The sequence below is a fragment of the Sminthopsis crassicaudata genome, chromosome 4 (genome assembly GCF_048593235.1).
Source record: "Sminthopsis crassicaudata isolate SCR6 chromosome 4, ASM4859323v1, whole genome shotgun sequence".
In the NCBI taxonomy this organism is placed as follows: domain Eukaryota; kingdom Metazoa; phylum Chordata; class Mammalia; order Dasyuromorphia; family Dasyuridae; genus Sminthopsis; species Sminthopsis crassicaudata.
In genome coordinates, this window is record NC_133620.1 from 106,460,026 (window position 1) to 106,482,475 (window position 22,450).

The window sequence follows — 22,450 nt, forward strand, 5'->3', positions numbered from 1 at the left end:
GAAAGCCCCCAATGGGCTCATAAAGAGTCAGAATTAAAAACAATTGAATCACAACATGACTTTTAATAAATGACCTCACCTGCTTCATCTAATCCATATGAAAGTCAACAATGTCATGCTAAGCAAAATGTTCTGAAATTGCTGTTTGAAAATAGATGAACTTGATCTGCAGGTCATTCATCATGACTATGCTTCCCTTGGGTGACCTGAACAGTATGTTTTTTCACCTGTGTTCTCAGCAGCATTGAACACTGATTGCAATCAAGTTGCTTTCACAAAAAGAGGGAATGCAAACTCCCCCACCTCATCCTAGCTCTACCCCCCCCAAAGAAGTCAAGTCTCTTGGCTAAGGATCTTCATGAACAAAGGTCCTGTGCCCCCATGCATCAGGAAGTCATGGTAAAGATATTATTCCCCTCTACAAGTCACCCTTACAAAACACCAAGGGCTATGTCCTTACTCAGTAATCTCAATAACTGAAAGACTGCCATGAAAGCAAAATCACAGCAAATCTTGGTCAAAGAGATTCTCTGACTTTTAAGCAAGTAAATTAGCATGGTGCCAAAAGGTGGGTCCTTTAAGAGTTAATTAAAAATAAGTATCTAAAATCAGGCATGCTGGCACAAGTCTGGAATCCCTGCTACCAGGAAGGCTGAGGTTGGTGAATTGTTTGAGCCCAGGAGTTCTGAGCTATAGCAGAGCTAAAGCTGATCTGACTTCCTTACTTTGTCAGTCATCCATATTTGTAAAGCTCTGGGGCATGAGGCCACCAAGCTGCCTTATGAACAATGAACTAACCCAAAATGGAAACTGAGCAGACCAAAGATTCCATGTCAGTCAGCAGGGAGACTGGTTTATGAATGGTTCTATTCTGGATGAGACCCAGTATTAACACAGAGCAAAAGAAGGAAGAGAGGGAGGCAGAGACAAACAGACAGACACACAGACAGGGACAAAGAGAGATGGAAACATACAGAGAGACACATAGGGACAGAGAGAGACAGAGGCAGAGGGGGGAGAAGGGGAGGAAAAGAGGGAGAGAGAGAGAGAGAGAGAGAGAGAGAGAGAGAGAGAGAGAGAGAGAGAGAGAGAGAGAGAGAGAGAGAGAGAGAGAGAGAGAATATAAAGGACTTACCAAGTACTGATTGAAATGTAAATGAAAGTGATTGATAGACATGATCTCTGAGATCTCTCCAGCTCTGACATTCTCAGTGATCCTTCGAATGGTAGAATCTGAAGAAATCTTGTGATCATCTAGCCCAATCCATATTTTACATATAGAGGAACTAAGGCCAGTTGCCCAAACTCACACTACCAGTCAATGGCCAAGATGATAACGGGACTAGGAGATACTGAATGATGTCAAACAATACTAGAATCTAGTCCCTAGATGCCCAGGTCCAGTGTCATTATACGTAGCCAAACAAAAGGAATGATTGATGATGATGTATTATTGGCATCTTACAAACAAATCCAATCTTGCCACCTAATATTCATAACCATTATTCAAAGTGATGCTGTCTTCTTCCTGGCTCCTGTATGCACCAAGACTAGCTATCTTGTGACTGATTTAACAAAGAGAAGGCAGGATGAAAGACATAGAAACCAATGAAGATGAAAATCAAAAGGATACAAGACAAATAGTTTAATACTTGCTGAGATCAGTGGAGCAATTCAGATGATTTGAGATTTAGAGAAAGTACTTCAGATGAAAAATCGTCTGGCTCATGCATTGTTAATCATTTTCCAAACCAGTTGAGTTGGCAGTTGCAGGAAAAAAAATCCTCTGAGATATCAAATTTTATAACTTCCATATTTCCTGAACTCAATTAAATCATTTTCTCATCTCTTTTCATTGCACTAGCAACCTGTTAATAACAGCATACTCCACTACAAACCACAGTCACCATGGAGATAACAGTTTATCTTTGGGAGGACCTTTTTTGATAATCATAGACTATGCTTTGTACACCCCTTCAAAATGCCATAGGACCTAGATGGCAATAGAAGAAAGCACAGCAAAAGAATCAAAACCAAAACTTCTACTTCTTCCTCCTCAGAGCACACACACACTTCTTTCTTACCTCTTCCTATGACCATTGCTTTTCTCTGCTTTTCCACAATGTGGGGCCTTGGGAATCAGGCAACACAACAATCTCAGCCAAAATCCAGTCAAGACAGTGACCCAACACTGCACCAAGAATCTTAATAATAATTCACTTACCCTTTTCCTTAGATTGTATGTGAGGATAAGATTTCTTGAAAAGGAATGAGAGAAGGCTGTGTAGAATTCTAGCACTTTCTGGAGGGCATCCCGCTTAATCACATGCAAGTCACAGTAGGTTAAGGCCCTGACATTGGCACAAGACTGGGCAAGCGTGGCTTCCTTCCAGAACACATCTCCAAAAACATCTCCTTTTCCTAAAAAGAAAAAAAAAGGCTATTTTGAAAAAGAAAAAACAAAAACCAATAGAAGTATTTTCATCCTAGAATAGTTTCCTTATGTCATCCAAATACAAGCTGTCTTCAAAGTAAAGAAAAGATTTTCAGAACTACACTGTCCATCCTCTATTCATTATACATATTACATCAAAGAGAGAAGAATCCAGTTAACTCTGACCAAGGACATTTCAGATCAGTGGCTTCCACTTCTAATAATCTGACAATGAGGGACCAATTCCTTGTTACTTCCTCTTAACCAAAGATTTTTGTTGTCTGTTAGGATTCTTATAAGGTACTTATGCACTTGGTTCATACCTTTAAAGGAGTTCAAACCTTTAAAGGAGTTTACACCTTTAAAGGAGTTCACTCATTGGTCCACAAGGAGCTCTCACAAGCCCAGGGAGCACCCACAAGCCCATTCTCTGGGAGGATACAAGGAGCTAGGATTCAGTGGGGAGGGTCAGAATCTGGATTGAGTCAAGGAGAGGACTTCCCAGGAGAACTTCAGGGGACTTCATAGGAGAGGACTTTGGGAGATTCACAACTGGGATTGACTTCTGGGAAACCCACAATCCCATACTGGAGGCAGAGTCTGATTCATTCCCACATCTACCTTTGTGCTGGCTAGAGGCTTTGGATTCAGAGGGAGCTAGAGATGGAAGCTGGCTGAAGACATTCTGACAAGAGCTCATCAGGGAACCAAGGAGAGAGACAAGCCTCTACTAAAGCCAACCAGGCCCCAGGAAAAGATTCAGGATTTTGAAGGATACAATAGAGGATCTGGACTTTAACTCCTGGCTGCATTTTGGGATTATTGAACTGGAACTAAAGCCAAGGCTGACTCCAGAAGCTCCCCAAGAAACCTGCCCCCAAGAATCCTGTTCCTAGAGAATGATCACGATTTAGACACAACAGAACATCACAGTTGTCCAATAATTTAGTTGTGTCTGACTCTTTGTGACCCCTTCTGGGATTTCCTGGGCAAAGGTACTAGCCTTCAGCTCATATTACAGAAGAAACAGGCTAACTTAAGTGATTTACTTAGGGTCACACAGCTAAAAGTGTCTGAGGCCAGATTTGAATTCATTCCAGATCTGATACTCTATCTACTGTACCACCTGGTTGTGCCTTAACCAAAATAGTCATTTTATTATTGAGTATTCTCCCACAAGAGGAGTACATAGATGGGTCATACTTTCTGGAGCCCATTTCCAAATACTTAGATTCTGAGGAAAATATATAAGTTCACATAACAGGTCATTAGGAGGCAGAATCTTAAATGCAGAAAGTGGGGAATTTCCTGATTCATATTGTTCTGCATATAAATCTGCTCTGTGAAACGAACAAAGTTTCTTTCTACAGTTGATCATAATGAGAATAGTAGCATCAGCGGTATCCATAATGCTAGAAAATCTAATCTGTAAAATGATTGTTTTAAGAAAAGCACTATAAGATTTATAGTGCTGTAAAAAATGTGAGTTGTTAGTAAGTACTTCCTTGTTTGACAGCTAGGTACTTCTTGCTGCTTGTGATTGTGTGGTGGACATGACTTGAGTTCCAGAGGGTTTACTGATTTCTTGACAGGTGCTTGCATCCTAGCCATGCATAACTGCACCTGCTGACATTCAGCATCTTTCTTCACTGCTTTCCATCCACCATTCATTTGTGTATGTTCCAAGAACACAAAAGAATTTTATTGCTAATCTAAAGGAAAAAAAACCTCATTTTAATATTTTCCTTAGATCAGTGATTTTAACAATATTGAATCTCTCAATGTGGAAATTCCCTGTATCAGGTAAAGTCAGCAACTACACTTACAATTTATAGTCTGAAAGAGTTTTCAGAGGCATCTAGGTGGCATAATGGATAGAGCTCCACTCCTGAAATCAAGAGGACCCAAGTTCAAATGTGACCTCAGTCATTTACTAGCTGTATTTCTCTGATTGTCACATTTAATTAAAAAAAAAAAAGAGTTTCCAGGGAACTATAACATAAAATGACTTGTTCAGGGCCACAGAGTCAATATATTATTGGAGGCAAGACTTGAACACAACTTTTTTCAACTGAAAAATCAGCTATCAGTCACATTCCATTGCCTCATTAAGATAATAATACTTTAGAGCTGAAAGATACATTAGAGGTGTGACCCTGTTTTAGGTCTCAGTATTATCTATAAAATAGTAAGCTGGGGTAGATGGGTAGGTGGGCTGCACTGAGTGAATTAAGCAAATTCTAAGGCAATCAATTTCTAAATACTATGATACATAATATATTTTACCGTTAATTAAATTGAGAAGTGTTTTCAGAAGATTAAGGGAAAAGTCAAACAAAGGATTTCAAGATTGTCTTTTATCTTAGATCAAAGCTTCTTAAACTATGGATTACAATTCCATATGGGGTAGCAATAACTTAATGTGGAAGTCACAAAATTATGATTTGTTATCAGTAAATTCTTGATTTGTATACTATTTTATATACCTATATATCTGGAGTCATGTAAAATTTTTTTCTGATGAGAAGGGATCACAAGTGAATAAAGTTTAAGAAGCCCTGTTTTACCTAAAGTAATTACCTAATATCATTCAAACTCTAGCTTTATAAATATTTTCTCTTTCCCGGTTACATGTAAAGAACTTTTTCACATACATTTTTTAAAAATTCAAATTGTTTATGAGGGTCAAAGTAGATAGGAAATTTGCTCCAAAACCACTAGTCCTGGGGAGGAAAAGAGGAGGCCCTGGAAAGGGTCTTCTACAGAAGATGGAGTTTGAGCTAAGACTTGAAGGAGCCCAGAGAAATGAAGAGGAGGAGGTGGAAAGAGAGCACTTTCCAGTCAGGTTCCTCATTAGCAAATTATTGCAATAAAGAGAGGGAGCAGTAATATAGAGGTGACAAAAGAGAAGATATACAAAACATATTGTAAAATTGGAAATGATAGGACTTGTCAACTGATTTGAGTATGGGAGACAAGAAAAGGAAGCAACTAGGTGATCCAGGGTACCAGAACTTAAAACAGAAATTCTTGAGTTCAAATCTGAATTTGGACACTTACTAACTCTGTGATCCTTGGCAATTCAAGTAACCCTGTTTGTCTCAGTTTCCTCATCTGTAAAATGAGCTGGAGGAAGAAATGGTCAATCACAACAGTATCTTCCAAGAAAAAACCCAAATAGGTTCACAAAGAATCAGACTTGATGGGAACAATAAGCAATAAAGAGGAATAGCAAACATGGTGGCAGATCACTTAGCAACTGAGACTTTTTTGGTATAAAGAACTCCCAATGAAGAAATTCCATCTGCCAGCTGGTCCTTTTGCTGGTTTTGCCAGAAAAAAATTCTGCAACTTATAAGCTTAGAAAGCTGCCTGGAGTATTGAAAGGGCAAATGACTTGTCCAAGATCACACAGCCAGTATTTGTCAGAAAAAGAGCTCAAATTCAGGTTTTCCTAACTTTGAAACTACTTTTCTATCCATTAGGCAACACTGTTTCTATATACTTACCATATTGTGGTTTATAGAATAGTTATGTATGTATTCATCTATAACTCCCTAGACTCCCTACTTGGAAACAGTATCTTGTTTCATCTTTATATTCTCAGTGCCTAGCATAAAGAATATCAGATGATAGGTACTTGACACTTTTAAAAATTGGATTGAATATGGGAGTTACTTGGAGATAAGGATGCTGATGAAATATCAAGATGGAAACATAAGCCTGGAACTTTGAGAAAGTTCACATCTAGAAACATATTTGAATCATTTAGATAGCAGAAAAAGTTGAACTCATGAGAGTGGATAAGACTATAGAAAGAGAATTGGGAAGAGATGATAAAAGCGAACTGAGGACAGAATCTTAGGCAACAGATTGAAGAAGAGAAGTCAGGAAAAGAAACAGCAAAGCAATAGTGAGGGACATTAAAGAAAAGCAGGAATAATGTTCCATCCCAGAAGTAAAGGCCGAGGAGTTTTCAGAACTAGAAACTTACAAGATCTAACACTGAAAAGACATCAATAAAGATATGGCATATCCTCCATTCCAGAGAGAAAAGCTCATGAGAACTGATGACTCATGCCATTCAAAATGAATAATCTGTAAACCAGAACAGATGGAAGCCAAATCATAAGCAACGAAAGGATGAGAAAGAAGTCTGACAGTGAAGGGAAGGAGAGAGATATATAGGCTGTGCCATGGTCCTGAGATCTCTGATTACAACAGTCTTGTGACTTTAGTACAGGTACTCCCAAAATAACAAGAAGAGACTCATAAGGTGTTTTTTAAGGATATGGTTTAAGAATATAGTGTCTTTATGACACAGTGTCATTATTGCCCAATCCTTTGGCATATGCTATGCCTTAGGATCTCAATTAGCTCACAACATATTATGTGAAATTTTGGTCATCCTGGGGTGCCACCCAACAAAAAGAAACACAAAATGGATCTAAGAAGAAAATACCCAGGAAAACAAAAAATATCAAGGCTGGATCACCCTGCCACAGAGAAATAGCAATTCACACTCCCTCATGATGAAACTTATATGAGTATGAATGAAATAGGTTAGAGGCATTGAAACAAAAGCCTGAGTTAGAACTGACTTTCTAGATTGTCTATCAGCTTCAGAGGGCACAAGAACCTGAATAGCTACTGCCTGCTCCATGACCAATTTTCCTTCCTTCCTGATTATGGCAACACAATAGCAGCTCAAAGGAGTTGCTGGACCCAAAGAAGATTGTGCCTAGAAAGGCAAAGTCTGAGTGTCTTTGTAGACAAAAAAAAAGAAAAGAAAGAAAGAAAGAAAAAGGAAGTCAACAGAGAAAAGTTGGAGATGAAAAAGAGAGAGAGGATGATTGATGGGAAAAGTCCCTGTTTAACCCAAAGCAGTACTCTGTTGTACAGCTGAGGGTTAAATATAGCTTTGAAAGCATGTTTAATTTGCCTCTAGATTTCCAGGGCAAGAAAACACAAATTTGAATCCCCAGGGAGCCATGAGGAAAATAGTGGGAAAAAGAGAAAGAAACTACAAATGATCTACAGCAATTTATTCTAGACAGCCTCTGCTTTCCAGACCTGTTAAACGCCAAGGTGGGATCATATAGCCAATGACTGAATATGATTATCAGGACAACTGTTTTCTTGATTAGGCCAAGGAGACAACTATACTTTCAAGAACTTGGACAGATCTTGAAGTTTTCCCCTAAATTTTTATATTTGAATAGAATATAGTTGTTCGAGATTCCCAGGCATCTCCTTATTCAAGGCTTTTCATCATCTGAATGGAAGAAAATGGATCAGATCCTCCAACTTCAGAAGCCTTGTCTCATATTTGTTTCTGAAACACTATGCCCCTTTTCACTCATGAAGATGGTATTACTGATTCACTGTTATCAGTATATGGGTTTCTAATAATTTCATGGTAATAGTCTATCTCTCAACCCCTTAGAAGAAGAAAGAGATATGTTAATCTATCTATATTATCTTGTCTGGTTTTCTTTGTGATAAATGCCAAGCACTTATGAGGGCTATTCCAGGTGAGGGCTGATATCTGTAAAGGAATAATAAATTTTCTTTCTAGGAAGCTATTTGATACATATGCCTCTGATTTTGGTCTCTGCCACACACTGTTCTGACCAAATAACTAAGCCAGTGGTTCTCCGACCTGTTTTGTTTTCCTCTTTAAGTCTTAAAAATCATTTAAGAGCTTTTGTTTATGTGGGTTTAAGAATTCAGTATTTACTGTATTAGAAATGAAGATGTCTTGCTATTATTATTAAGACAATTTTGACCTTATAGACCTCCTGAAAAGGTTGCAAGGATCCTCAGGGTTTCTCAGACCAAATTCTGGGAATTCTTGAACCAAACTATCTAGTTCATTTGAAGACACTGAATAAACCCATGAATATCTACCTACTTGTCCAACTTCACAGTTTCTCTCTGTTTATTTTCTGATCAATGTCTCTCTTAATAAGCAGAATTCGAAATTTCTAGGCCTGCCTGCCAGGGCCATGAGCTCTCCCTAATCCATAATCTTGTTTCCTCATAGACTCCCATCTTGGCTACAAGCTGTTCCTGCTTCCTTACTCCTGTTAGGTGGAAAGGAAGGGGGAGAAAAATGAGTTTGAACAAAGGAGTAAGATTTGGGATGGACAAGCTGGATAACAGAAGAAAATTCACAAGTCATTGCATGAAGATGGTTTTGGAAATGGAGTCTATGTAGGGGAGCAAATGAATCACATTTGAACACTCATTTGAAATTGCTTTTTTGTCATGTGAATGAGAAGAGGCATAATGAAACTAGCTCTGATTCCCACACATTTTAACTCTACCAGATTTAAATGCAAATGAGTAAAGAAAGGCAACTAGGTGACTCAGTTGTTAGAGAAAAGAATCTATTAGCAGAAAGAATTGAGTTCAAATTCAGCCTTAGACACTTCCTAGGTATATGACCCTGGAGAAGTCTCTTACTAGCTTTGTTTGGAACTCAGGTTCTTCCAACTCCAGGACAGGTGCTTGTGCCACTTAATTGCTCCCACTAGCCCACTAGCCTTCTATAATAATAAGCCTTTCCCAGTCTTCTTTAATCTTCCTTTCCTCTGGGACTATTTCCAATTTATCTTCTATGTATCTTGCTGGTACATAGTTTGCTTGCTGCCTCCCCATTAAAACATGTACTCCTTGAGAAGAGACATCTTATTCTTTTGCTTTTCTTGATATCTCTAGCACTTAGTAGGGGGCTTGGCACAATGTATGTAATTAATAAATGCTAACTGAGTGACAATTTGTCTGCCTTAATTTCCTCATCTATAAAATGAGGACAAAAGCACTTATCTCCCAAGATTGTTGTGAGAATAAAATGAGATAATATTTATAAAGTGATTTTTCAAGCCTTAATGTGTCAGCTAGATATTATTAAGTGCTAGCTAGATATTATTATTATTATTATAAAAATTCATAAGATCAGTTTTTGAGGGCAGAAAGGGATCTCAGAAACCATTGTCTAATCTCATTTTACAGATAAAGCAACGGAGGACTGAAGAGATTAAGTGATGTAAGTCACAAAATCAGAATTTGAACCCAGGTCTCTTGACTTTAGAACCTTTTTTGTTTGTTTTGTGTTTTTTTTTTTTTCAATTTTAACAATTGCTTCCTGGTTTTAAATTAAAATAAATTAGATATTAGGTATAAATTAGATACTTCTCTCACTAGAAAATGTTGTTTGCCAATACTACATGAGGATCAATTCTGATGGACATGACAATCTTTGGCAATGAGAGGATCCAATTCAGTTCCAACTGATCAGTGATGAATAGAACCAACTACACCCAGTGAAAGAATACTGGGAAACAAGTGTGGACTCCTTGCATTTTTGTTTTTCTTCCCAGGTTATTTTTACATTTCTAAATCCAATTTTTCTTGTGCAACAAGAAGAAAACTGTATATATATGTACACATATATTGTATTTAAGCTATACTTTAACATGTTTAATATGTATGAGACTGCCTGGCATCTAGGGGAGGAAGTGGAGGGAAGGAAGGGAAAAGTTGGAACAGAAGTTTTTGCAAAGGTCAGTGGTGAAAAATTACCTATGCATATGTTCTGTCTATAACAAAAAGCTATAATAAAAGCTATAATTTTAAAAATGCATTTGGAGCTGGAGATCCATTATAAAAAAAAAAAGAAGAAGAAGAAGAAGAAGAAGAAGAAGAAGAAGAAGAAGAAGAAGAAGAAGAAGAAGAAGAAGAAGAAGAAGAAGAAGAAGAAGAAGAAGAAGAAGAAGAAGAAGAAGAAGAAGAAGAATCAAGAATCATAGGAAAGGGGCAGCCAGGTGTGCAGTGGATAGAGCAGTGGACTTCAGACTTTACCTGAAGTCAGGAGAACCTGAGTTCAAATCTGGTCTCAGACACTTAACACTTCCTAGCTGTGTGACCCTGGGCAAGTCACTTAACCCCAATTGCCTCAGGGAAAAAAAGAATCACAGGAAAAAAACAAATTAGTCTATTGTTGTTTAGTTATTTCAATCATATTCAATTTTTCATGATCCCACTTGGGATTTTCTTATCAAAGATACTAGAATAATTCGATATTTCCTTCTCCAACTCATTTTAAAAATGATAAAACTGAGGCAAGGAGGTTTGAGTGATTGGTCCAAGATTGCATAATTCATTAATATAATATCTGAAATAAACTTGAAATCAGAAAATAAATGTTGTTTGCTTAACAGAGGCATTTGATCCAGCATCCTTTTCCTAAGAGCATTTGAAATATAAAATAGCCAACATTAATTTGCACATGACTTTTCAGAAGCGAATGAATGATAAAAGGAGTTAGTAAGCATTTTCTATTGCAAGGTACTGGATGGGGTGCTAGGAATCCCTGTTCTCAAAGAGCTCCCATTCTAAGAAAGGGAAAAGAACACAGTGGAATTTTCAGCAGCAATACCACACTGATAGCAGAAAAAGCAAAGAGCATCTTTCATTCAAAGGAATTCAAAGAATTTGTTTCCTTTAAAGAAGAGAGACAGTAAATAACTAACTGCATTTGCTCCTAGTTAGTTTTTCTTAACCAATACTTTGACAGTGATATGGAAGATGCATTTCACAGTTAGATAATTATGATTAATCTGTCAGATCTACAGACTTCCCTATGTTTCTATAACTTGGCTTTAATTCTTTTTTTCCAAAGCAAATTGAAAATCATACTAGCATTTTGAGTATAAATTATCTAACATGGAAATGTATAAGAATGTGTGGCATCTATTGAGGGACTGTCAAGTTTCAAAACAAATATCACAATTGGGAAATTTATTTATGATACACAGTTTGAAAAGACTGCCAAAGAAAAAGATATAAAAGGTTAGTCTCCAGTTGCTTATAAATTATATACATCATTGGAGGGCAATAACTTCCCTAACTGGAGTAGGGATTCATAGGCCAAGCTCATCTTTGATGACCAAGCCATCTTTGCTCACTAATGTTCAGTGATCATTAACTCAGGAAAAGGGGTCCTAACAACATTCTGCATTTTCATTTTTATTGATCCACTGATTTATACCTCTATGTTGTTCATAGCATGAGATAAGTATATTAAAATATAATATTCTAATATTCTAAATGGATATCTATGAAATCCAAGTATGTTAGAGGTAGAAGGACTCTGAAAGTTTGAAATTTTGGGAAATGACTATGACACCAATATATAAAGCATTAGGGAAAAAATCGAAGAGGTAGCCCCACTTTCCTTTCCCCATTGACAAAGAACAGATTTGAGATTTAAAGGGGAAGTGACCTGTCCAAAGCCTCATGGTAAATTAAAGACCGAACTAAAAACCAGAATGGAATCCAGGTCTCTTGATTCCCTAATAGGGAGGCTCTTTCCATTACATGACATGGCCAAAGGATGAAAACCTGGAGAAATAGGGCTCAATAAATTCCAACTCAAATTCTGGATAAATAATTCTGTGATTTGAGCTTGTGTGTGTGTGTGTGTGTGTGTGTGTGTGTGTGTGTGTGTGTGTGTATATATACATGCGTGTACATATATGTAAGTAAGCATTTACTAAATGCCTTCTGTGTACCAGACATTGGGCTAAGTACTTTACAAATATCTCATTTGATCTTTACAGTAAGCCTGTGAGGTGGATGCTATTATTATTCTCATTTTATAGTTGAGGAAACTGAGGCAGAAGTTAAACACTTATACGTTTTTGCCACTATATGTGTCTCAATATTAAACCTCTTTACATAGAAGGTAAAAAGAGGTAGCTTAAGTATTTCTTGCCTAAGAGATAGCATAATGTAGTAGAAACAAACTACCTTAAATATTTACTAGAATGTCAAATCAACCAAACTTCTTAAAACTTCAAATTGCTCATCTGTAGAATATATCTAGTAATATGTGTCTTTGACTCCTCATAAAGCTGAGGACAAAATTGAGATATATGTAAAGAATGTTGTAAACCTATAAGTGTGATATAAATTCAACTATGATCATTATTCATTTGGCGTCAAAAAAATGAGTTCTGAGCATGATAGTGATGTGAAGAATAGTAAAGAGGAAAGAGGAAAATGATAAAACTTTGTGAAAGGGAGATAAGGTTTTTATTTGGTGAAGCTATTACTTAATAGTCTTTGTCAAAGGGGATTGAAGCCTCTTTCCTTGTGAATTCAGGAGAGAGCTCTGGTTTTCCAGAATTCCAGAGTCTGGGTTTCAGTACCATTGTAGTATTGATGTCTCAAGGAATGACTTTTAGGATTCCAAACCAATGATAACCAAGAAAAGGATTCTTTGAACTAGGAGAAAGTAATGGTATGTAGGAAGTGAGCTAAGTTGAGCCTATTTATAGACTATTATAGCCTATTTATAGACTGAGCTATTGAAGGGGAGCCATAGAGTTATGAGGCAAAATGTTTATGTTTGTTCTTGCTATGTATTTAAATCAGATATCTCTTTGTGAAGACAAACCACAAAAGAAAATATGAGATAAGTGAAAAATTGGAGAGTTCAATACCAGAAAATAGATAGGATTTTATTTAACTATAAATGGAATATAGGATAAAATCCTATAGAAGTGGGTCTAGATGAAGGGGCTCAATTCCTAAGGCACAATGAAGCCCAGTGATACCTAAAGTGAGAAATGTAAAGAGGAGAAGACAAAAAAGGACCAGAAAAGGTGTTTTTGAATATATGAAGTCTGTCATGTGAAAAAAAAAAGGTTTAATTTGTTCTACTTGGCTCTAGAAGTTAGAATTAGGAGCAAGAAGTGAAAATTGCCAAAATATAGATTTTTGGATTAAAGTAAGAAGAAACTTCTTAACAATTCAAAACAGTTTAAAGTTGTCTGGGCAAGTTTGGGATGTTGTTTCCTCCTTATCTATGAAGAAAATTAAACAGAGGCTGCATGATAGTTTGTTGTGGGATTCTAGTTCATGGAAAAGCCAGTATAGGTCACCACTGAGGTCCTTTCCAATTCTGTGTTTATGCAATTCAGTTGTCAAATCTTGTTTCCACCTTCATAATATCTGTAATGTACAACTTCTCTCATTTACACATGCATTACCCTAATTCAAGCCCTCACCTCCTCCTACTTGGATTATTACACTAGGTTTCTAATAGATCTTCTTGCCTAAATTATCTTCTTATTCCAATCCACCCTCCTGCCAAGTGCTAAAGGGATTTTCCTAAAGTCCAGATGTGACCCATGTCATTCTCTAACTCAATAAATTCTAGTGACCCAATTGCCTCCAAAATCATATATAAAGTTCTCTTTTTTTGGTATATCTAACTCTTTACAATCTAGCTTCTTCCTACCTTTTATACATTGCTGTTTTTCACACACTTGAGAATCTAACTCTACAGGACAACTTGTTTCTAACACATGACATCTGGCCTGCTATCTTCATACTTTTGTACTAACTAGCCCCCATGCTTGGGATGCTCTACCACTTCATGTCCATCCAACTTTCTTGGATTCCTTCAAGACTCATTTCAAACTTCACCTTTTGAAGGGAGTCTTTTCTGGTCTCTCTTCCATCTCAGCTATTAGTGTTTTCTTCTTGAAGGTTATTTTATATCTACTCTAAATATAACTTGTACCAATTTATTTATGTGTTTGGATAGATTGGTTTTCTTGCCATTTTAAAAATCCAAAATGCCTGGCACAAAGTAAGAATTTAATAAATAAATACTTCTTATTGACTGATAGAATTTGAGTTCGAGCAGATGACAGTAGTAGTAATAGTGGTGCCAGAAAAGGATTGAACAATTAATTAAAAAATAAAAATAAAGGTCTTTATAATATGACTCCCATCTACCTTCCTACGACATCATACCACCCTCATTCTTACTGGTAATAGCTAACATTTATGTATTTATACACAAACCTCAAAGTTTATAAAATGCCTTGCTTATAGTAACTTGTTTAATTTTCACAACCACCATTGGAGATACATGCCCATTATTATCTTCATTTTAAAGATGAGAAAATTGAGGCTAAGAGTAACATCCCTATAGAAAGGTAGAGCAGAAACAACCATCCCCATTTTACAGGTAGAAATAATTCAGTTCACCTGTCACTTTTAAGATTTACAAATTGTTTCTGTTATGGCAGCCCTGTAAGGAAGAGAGGACAAATTACAAATGCATAAACTGAGGCTCCTAGAGATTAAGTGGTTTGCCTCATGCACTAAGGTAGTAAATTTGGGGGCCAGGCTCTACAAATGGATTTTTCCTGATATTGGATGGTCAGTCATTTTTAGTCATGATGTCTGGCTCTCCATGACCCTATTTAGGGTTTTCCTGACAAAGATACTGAAATGGTTTGCCACTTCCTTCTCCAGCTCATTTTACAGATGAGGAAGCTGAAGCAAACAGGGTTAAATGAATTGCCCAGGATCATACAACTAATACATGTCTGAGGTCAGTTTTGAACTCTGACAAATGAGTTTTCCTACCTCAAGCCCTGCTCTATCCACTGTACCACTTAACTGTCTTAAACTGATTCTAGATTTACATAATGCCAGTCTTTCAAAACCTTAAAATCAGCTGTCATGTTACATTGCTGCCTCCTCCATCCTACAAGTTTTCTCTTTTTCAAGTTAAGAATACCCAGTTTCTTCAAAAGATCTTCATATGGTATAATTTGGAGGCCTCTCATCATTCTGATCATCATTCTTTGGACTGAACTGACATATTTCCATTTATTCTTCCTAAATTATGGTAGCAAGAATTAAACAGAATTCTTCAGATGAAGTTTGGCCAGGGTAAAGGGGATTATTACTTTTTAAATTATGTACACTATGCTTCTCTCTCTAATAAACATATCATTCATGCTTTTATCTAAAATCACTCAGAGAAACTGGAAGTTGAATGGATGTCCATCAATTGGATAATGGTTGGGTAAATTATGGTATATGAAGGTTATGGAATATTGTTGCTCTGTAAGAAATGACTAGCAGGAGGAATACAGAGAGGCTTGGAGAGACTTACATCAACTGTTGCTGAGTGAAATGAGCAGAACCAGAAAATCACTATACACTTCAACAACAATACTGTATGAGGATGTATTCTGATGGAAGTGGAAATCTTCAACATAAAGAAGATCCAACTCACTTCCAGTTGATCAATGATGGACAGAAATAACTATACCCAGAGAAGGAACACTGGGAAGCGAATGTAAATGGTTAGCACTACTGTCTATCTACCCAGGTTACTTATACCTTCGGAAGCTAATAATTAATGTGCAACAAGAAAATGGTATTTATACACATATATTGTATCTAGGTTATATTGTAACACATGTAAAATGTATGGGATTACCTGCCATCGCGGGGAGGGAGTGGAGGGAGGGAGGGGATAATTTGGAAAAATGAATAAAAAAAAAATAAAAATAAAAAAAAAATAAAGTCACTCAGAAAAATATCAAACAGACTAAGGGCCAGCACAGATCCCTGAAACAATCCCTGGACATAAAACCATTAATAACTATTCTTTGGATGAATCCATTCAAATAGCTTTGAATCCATCTATATATGCATTTCTATATATTATTCAAAAAACTACCAAAAATGTTGCCAAATGTTAGGCTAAAACATAGGTATACTGCATAGCATTGCTCTATCAGTCTAATTACCTTGTCAAAAATCAGATCATATTGTTCTGGCTTAATTTATACTTGATCAAGCCAACATCTTCTGGTCACTGTTTCCTTTTCTAAATATTCATTATCACTTTAATAATATGTCCCAGAATTTGGCAAGGATTCAAAATCAATAAAGCTCACTGACCTGTAATTGTAGGCTTCTCCCCATCCCATTTTTTTTTAAACAGCACATTTCTTCTTCTCTAATCCTACAGTAGCAATCACATCTAGTTCTTGCAACATCCTATGACATTGAGAATATTGTCATCGGAGCCTGGAAATATGAATTCACTGAATTTTGTCAGGAGATTTAAATTTTTGAATTCTAATTCTGCCATTTACTAATTGCTCCATGTTAAACACCTTTGCACCTCAGTTTCCTTATATGTCAAATGAAGAATACATAGTTTCTGATCAAAAGTCTAAAATGTTATAGTAGAGTCATTTGAAGCAATTACATTTAGCAACTCAACCACATCAAATATAGAGGTACAACATAAGCTCCATAGAGATCCCCTATTCTAATTTGCCACATCTCTTATTATGCATATGAGCAATTTACAGGTTCAGCAGAGTTCCAAGGGTTGTTCAAGCTCAGCCAGAAATCCAATGGAGTGCTGGTACTTATGTCAAGGGATATGGGTTCAAACATAGTTCTTTCACTTCCTCTATGGATTTGGGCGAGTCACTTTACCTATGAAGTTAACGGTTCCTTCATCTATGAAAAGAGGTGATTGGGTTAGCTGACATCTAAGATCCTATAATCCTGATATACATAGGAGAAGTGGGAATTGACTCAGATGGTGATGTCTTCTCTCTTTACTTCCTTCATCTTCAATTCAACTTTTTTATTCTCCCTTTTTTTTACTTCTTTTTTGCCTATTTGACCTGCCAGAGGACAATAACCATTGCTTAGGACTTGGTAAACTGGATTACCAAAGAAGCTCAAGACATTCTCCAATGGATATAACTATTACATCTGCTTAAAAGGGTGTTTCCTAGAATCCACCCATTCTAATACACTTTTATATTTGCCCCAGGGTGCTTGTTACATTGGGTGGGGGGAGGGGGAGGCAGAAGAAACAGCCTACCTTAGAAGTTCTTCTATCCTCCTCACCTTGTTACTCATCTAATTGTCAACTAGGCAGTATATATCAATTTGGAGGGGGGTGGGGGGAATGACAAAAATTAAGATTAAGTGATTTGTTGAGAGTCTCACAGCTAATAAATGTCAAGAGTCTGAAGCCAGACTTGAACCCAGATCCTCCAAGGCTAGTGCTCTGTCCTTTACATCACTTATCTGTCCTATCTTATGTCAATATTGGACTGGATGCAAAAGACCTAAGGTCATGTCTTGGCTCTTCCTGTCCATATAATCTTGAGCGAATCTCGGACCTTCAGTTTTCTGATCTAAAATCATGATTCATTAACCATTTTTATTAATCAATGGACATGAGTGGGTATGAAAAATGTGATGGACCCTTCATTTTGTAGACAGGAAATAGAGGCTTAGAAAGTCAACATGACTTGTCCAATTCATGCAGAGATTACACTAAAACTTCCCAAGTTTCCTGATTCAGACCAGGAAATTCAGACCTGATTCTCTCCTCAAATCCATGTGACTTCTTTAAAATAGAAACCAATTAGCCAATCAATCAACAAGCATTTATTAAGCACCTAATATATCCTAAACACTACTGCATCCACTTCTTAAAGGACTGCTATCCAGAAAGCCATTTATAAGCTATTAAACACAGTACAAATGTGTGCTATTATTATCAATAAACCAAAGAGTTCATCTCTTCCTTAATGTTTTATTTATATTCATTAATATTAAGAAATACTTTAATTTCCTCACATTTACAGCTGCCTAATTCTGGATTCTTTGGGTCCCTGGGGGAAAGTATATAAGCAAAAGTCTCCATGCCTTTTGTATACTCAGCTTTCTGTTCTCTCTCATGCAGCTAGAAAACTCATCTTCATCTTTTTACTACAGAACTGAGTGCTGCTGGCAGTCTCTGACCTCAACTTTTCATGCCTGGGCCTTCAGAAATTAGTCTGCACATCAAAGATTGATGGGTATGAATGAAATTTTCATTGTGATCGCTGAATCCCAATTCTTGAGTGCATCTGTAATAGAAATAGTGCATTTGTACTCAAGAACTGGGATGTGATCAGATTTTTGTATTTGTTGTTCAGCTAAGGTATTATATTGGTTTTTCTTTGTTTCTACCAGCAAAGAAAAAAAGACTAAGGCCTTTGACCCAGTAGAAAGGAGATCAGTACACAATTCACTCTTCAAATTCCTAAGAGAGAAAAAAATAAACATTATTATTATTATTATTATTATTAGCTAAAAGCATTCCTTTAGGGAGATGCTACATTTCTGAAAGGTAAGATGTAATGTAAAAGAAAAAATACTATGGAGTCAAACTTCCTGGACTCCAATCCTGACTGCTACTGATGACTTGTGGCCCCTGGCAAGGTAACTTGGGTTTTAATTTCTTCATCTGATAAATGAGAAATTTAGGGTAAATGACTGTTGAGGTCCCTTTCAGTTCTAAGTCCATGATCTTATGATCTTATAAATCATTAAATTAATGGAACAGATCTTTTGAGTCCATCTCTCAGTTCTAAGAGGTTGGGGGCAACTACTATGTTCTTTCACATATCATCCTCTGGGGCCTCTGCCAGAAAATTTAATAAGATAACATAAGATAACAATGAAAGCCAGCACTGATATAATTAGTCACATTCACAAAGGGATCTGTGATTATTTTGCCCAACAGTATGGCAACAAGCCTGACAATATAGCCAAAATGGATGAATATTTACAAAAATATAAATGGCTCAGATTAACAGAAGATGAAATAAATTAATGAATTCTATAGGAAAAAGTCTCCAGGGCTATATGGATTCACAAGTGAATTCTACCAAACATTTAAAGAACAATTAATTCTAATACTATGTAAACTATGTGGAAAAAATAGATAAAGGAGTCCTGCCAAATAACTTCTATTACACAAATATGGTACTGATACCTAAACCAGGAAGAGCCAAAATAGAGAAAGAAAATTACAGACCAATCTCCCTAATGAATACTTATACAAAAATGTTAAATAAAATATTAACAAAGAGATTATTTCAATTTTTCAGCAGGACAATACATTATGATCAAGTGGGATTTAAACCAGGAATACAGGGCTGGTTCAAAAATCAGGAAAACTATGACCATAATTGATCATATCAATAACAAACCCAACAGAAATTATATGATAATTTCAATAAATGCAGAAAAAGCTTTTGACAAAATACAGCATCCATTACTATTAAAAAAGAGAGAGAGAGAGAGAGAGAGAGAGAGAGAGAGAGAGAGAGAGAGAGAGAGCGCGTGCATGGGGATAAAGTGAACTTTCCTAAAAATGATAAGTAGTATCTATCTAAAACCAAGAGCAAGCATTATTTGTAATGGAGAGGAGCTGGACACATTCCCATAATCTAATTTTTGATCCTCATAGAAGTCAATGGAAAGGCATTTATTAAGTATTTACCATATGGGAATTACCTTCCTAAGAATTGGGGTTACAAACAGATAAATGAGACTATCCCAATTCTCAAGGAGCTCATGTTCTAATTGGAAACAACACATAATGGAAAATCATGTTTCATTCATGGTACAAAGAAAAGTCTAACAGTATTCAGGTAGAAAAATATCAGAGTACCTAAGAAGGTATTGAAGACCTTAGGGAATAATAATAAGACAAATGTCTCTAACCAATGTAATAGTGATTCCAAGCCTTACAATAGCATGCAGCTTAAAATGACTCCAGCAGGGGCAGGAAAGTTGGAGTCAGTATTTAGCTGACAGAGGATACCCTGTACCAGAAAGGAATTGAGCAGTTTGGGTGGGTTGTGAAGAGAAACATTCATAAGCCCCTCAGTAGCAGCTGGTAGTACAGATCTATCTGCTAGCCACCTGTTGGAAGGTCAGCTGAAGCTGAGGAAGAGAAGTCCCTAGCTTCTTGCCACAGTGCTGATAAAGGTGACTAATCCTGGTCATAGGGGAAAATGTATGAGATTCTACTAATCATTATTATTTCTACTAGTACAGTGATACATGTGCAAACACTAATAACACAAATGATTAAGTGTGTAACAAAACCACAGAATAAGTGCTATGACAAAAAGAGTTTATCAATGAAGACTTTGTGGAAGAGATGCTATCTGAGCTGGGGTGTATAAGAAGCTGAGTTCAATAGGTTAGGGATAGAATTAGGCAGGAAAGGGCAAGAATGTTATTAGCAAAGGTATGGAGTCAGACAGTAAATAATATGCATAATAAACAGAGATCAATTGAATTTGACTGAAGTACAGTGTGGGTACCAGATTTTATAGAATCATGAATGTTAAATGCACTTTGAATTTTATTTGATAAGTGATCAGAAGTCTTTTAAAGGTTTTAGATAGAAGAGCAATATGACTGGATGCTAAGGACGATTAACCCAGCATCAGTATAAAGAGAGAATTAAGTGAAGAGAATATACAAGCTAGACAACCAAGTTACGTTGTTATTTCAAAAGTCTATCCTCATAGAAAGGAGGGCATAGATTAGGATGATGATGATGATGATAGCAGCAGATATAAAGTAAGGGGGACAGATTAAGACATTGTATGGAAATAGAATCTATGGAATTGGTGACTCACTGAATGTGGGAAGTAAAGAGAAGAAGATGAGACATAGCATTAGTAGAGTGGTAGGAGAAAGAATACAGAAAGATGTCTTGATTAACCATGTCAGGTGTTAAAGAAAAATCAGAGAAGATGATTGCTGAGAAAATCCATTGAATTTAGTGACTGTGGTGAAAGCATGTTCAGTGGAATTGTGAGATAGGAGAAGAATTACAAGGATTTGAAGAGTCAATGATAGGAATATGAAAACATCTGGACTAGGAGGAAAGAAATGTTACATTAAGAGGATAGATGATAGGGGAGCTTTTTGTATGATTTGAGAAGAGGCTTATTGATAGGGGCTTAGAAGTGTGGGGAGTATATATGGTATAAAAAAATTGGAAAGGCGGGGGAGCAGATTTGAAGGGCTTTGAGCAACAGAAGATGTTATATTTGATCCTGGAGTTGATAGGGAGCTATTGGAGTTTACTGAGTAGGGGAGTGACAGCATTTGAGGAAGATTATTTTGACCACTGGAGCAGTAGCTCTCTGAATGAATTCATAAGAGTAGAACATAATTATTGATGAGCTGTGATAGAGTTCCAATTTTGTACCTCTGTTTTGTCTCTTTTCTCTCTTTACCTTTTTAGGCCTCTCACCCAGGGCATGGTACCTTCCCTAGACACTTAAGTACAGGAACAGTAGACTGATCTAATAAACTCCTTCTAAATTCCCTTTTTTCTAGTGTCTTTAAGGCATTCTAAATAACTTCTAAAAGCTTCATAATATTATGTGACATGTAATACATGCTGAATTACACATTATTTATGCATATCACTTATGAGGCTTTATAGTCTGAAAGCACTTTCGACACAACTCAGAGTTCTGCATTAATTATTACCCCCATTTTACAGATGAAAAAATTGAAACATTGAAAGGCAAATTTTCTTGTCTAAAGGCATGAAGATCATTTAATGTCAAAGTCAATCTTAAACTCAAGCCTTCTGACTACAGATGAGTTTTCCTTGGTAGGGATGAGTGAAGCTACTGCTTGTTATGATTTCCTACTTAGTCTTCAAGGGCTCTTATTGCAGAAGTACCCAAACATCTAAAACCACTTATAATCAAGTCCTAAGTAGGAGAGTCACTTTATTTTTATGAACTTGTTTTCTTTACCTTGTTATGAGAAAAACACAAAAAATGTAACATAAAGTCCATGAAAAAGACATAAAAGCACATAAAAATATAATATAAAGCATATAAAAAATAACAAAGTACATAAGAAATAACATTTAAAAATACATGAAAAATTTAAAAGTACTTTGTCAAATGAATTATTAATGTTGTTATTATTAGTAGTATTATCATTATTAAGTTCATTGAAGACACACAATGAGACAAATCTCAAGGTAGCTAACACACACTAGAGCTATTCCATTGAAAGTCTGACAATATCATAAGTACAGGATGTGATAAGCAACCTAGCAAAGCCAAAAGAATCTAATAATTACCAGGCTACCTACTAGATGATTAATTTTTTTTCTTGGATATAGCAACTAACAAAAACTTACAGTATGAATGAGCCATGGTGTGCATTGTGAGAAGGAGTTCCCCATACTTAAATTACAGATCTTTGGAACCACAGAAATTTTCTTAGTGAAAATGGTGAATGGCTGGTCACCAGTGGTTAATTTATGATAATAAATAC

General features: G+C 36.3%; 1 protein-coding gene across 9 annotated transcripts in view; it reads right to left on the reverse strand.

The window, feature by feature from the left end:
• KCNH1 (potassium voltage-gated channel subfamily H member 1) overlaps positions 1 to 22,450 on the reverse strand; it is a 610,670-nt gene that overhangs the window by 166,234 nt on the left and 421,986 nt on the right. For all 9 annotated transcript variants that reach the window (XM_074309074.1, XM_074309077.1, XM_074309078.1 and 6 more), the window contains one exon: positions 2,225 to 2,421. In XM_074309074.1, coding sequence (XP_074165175.1) covers positions 2,225 to 2,421 — 197 coding nt within the window. The remainder of the gene's footprint in view (positions 1 to 2,224; positions 2,422 to 22,450) is intronic.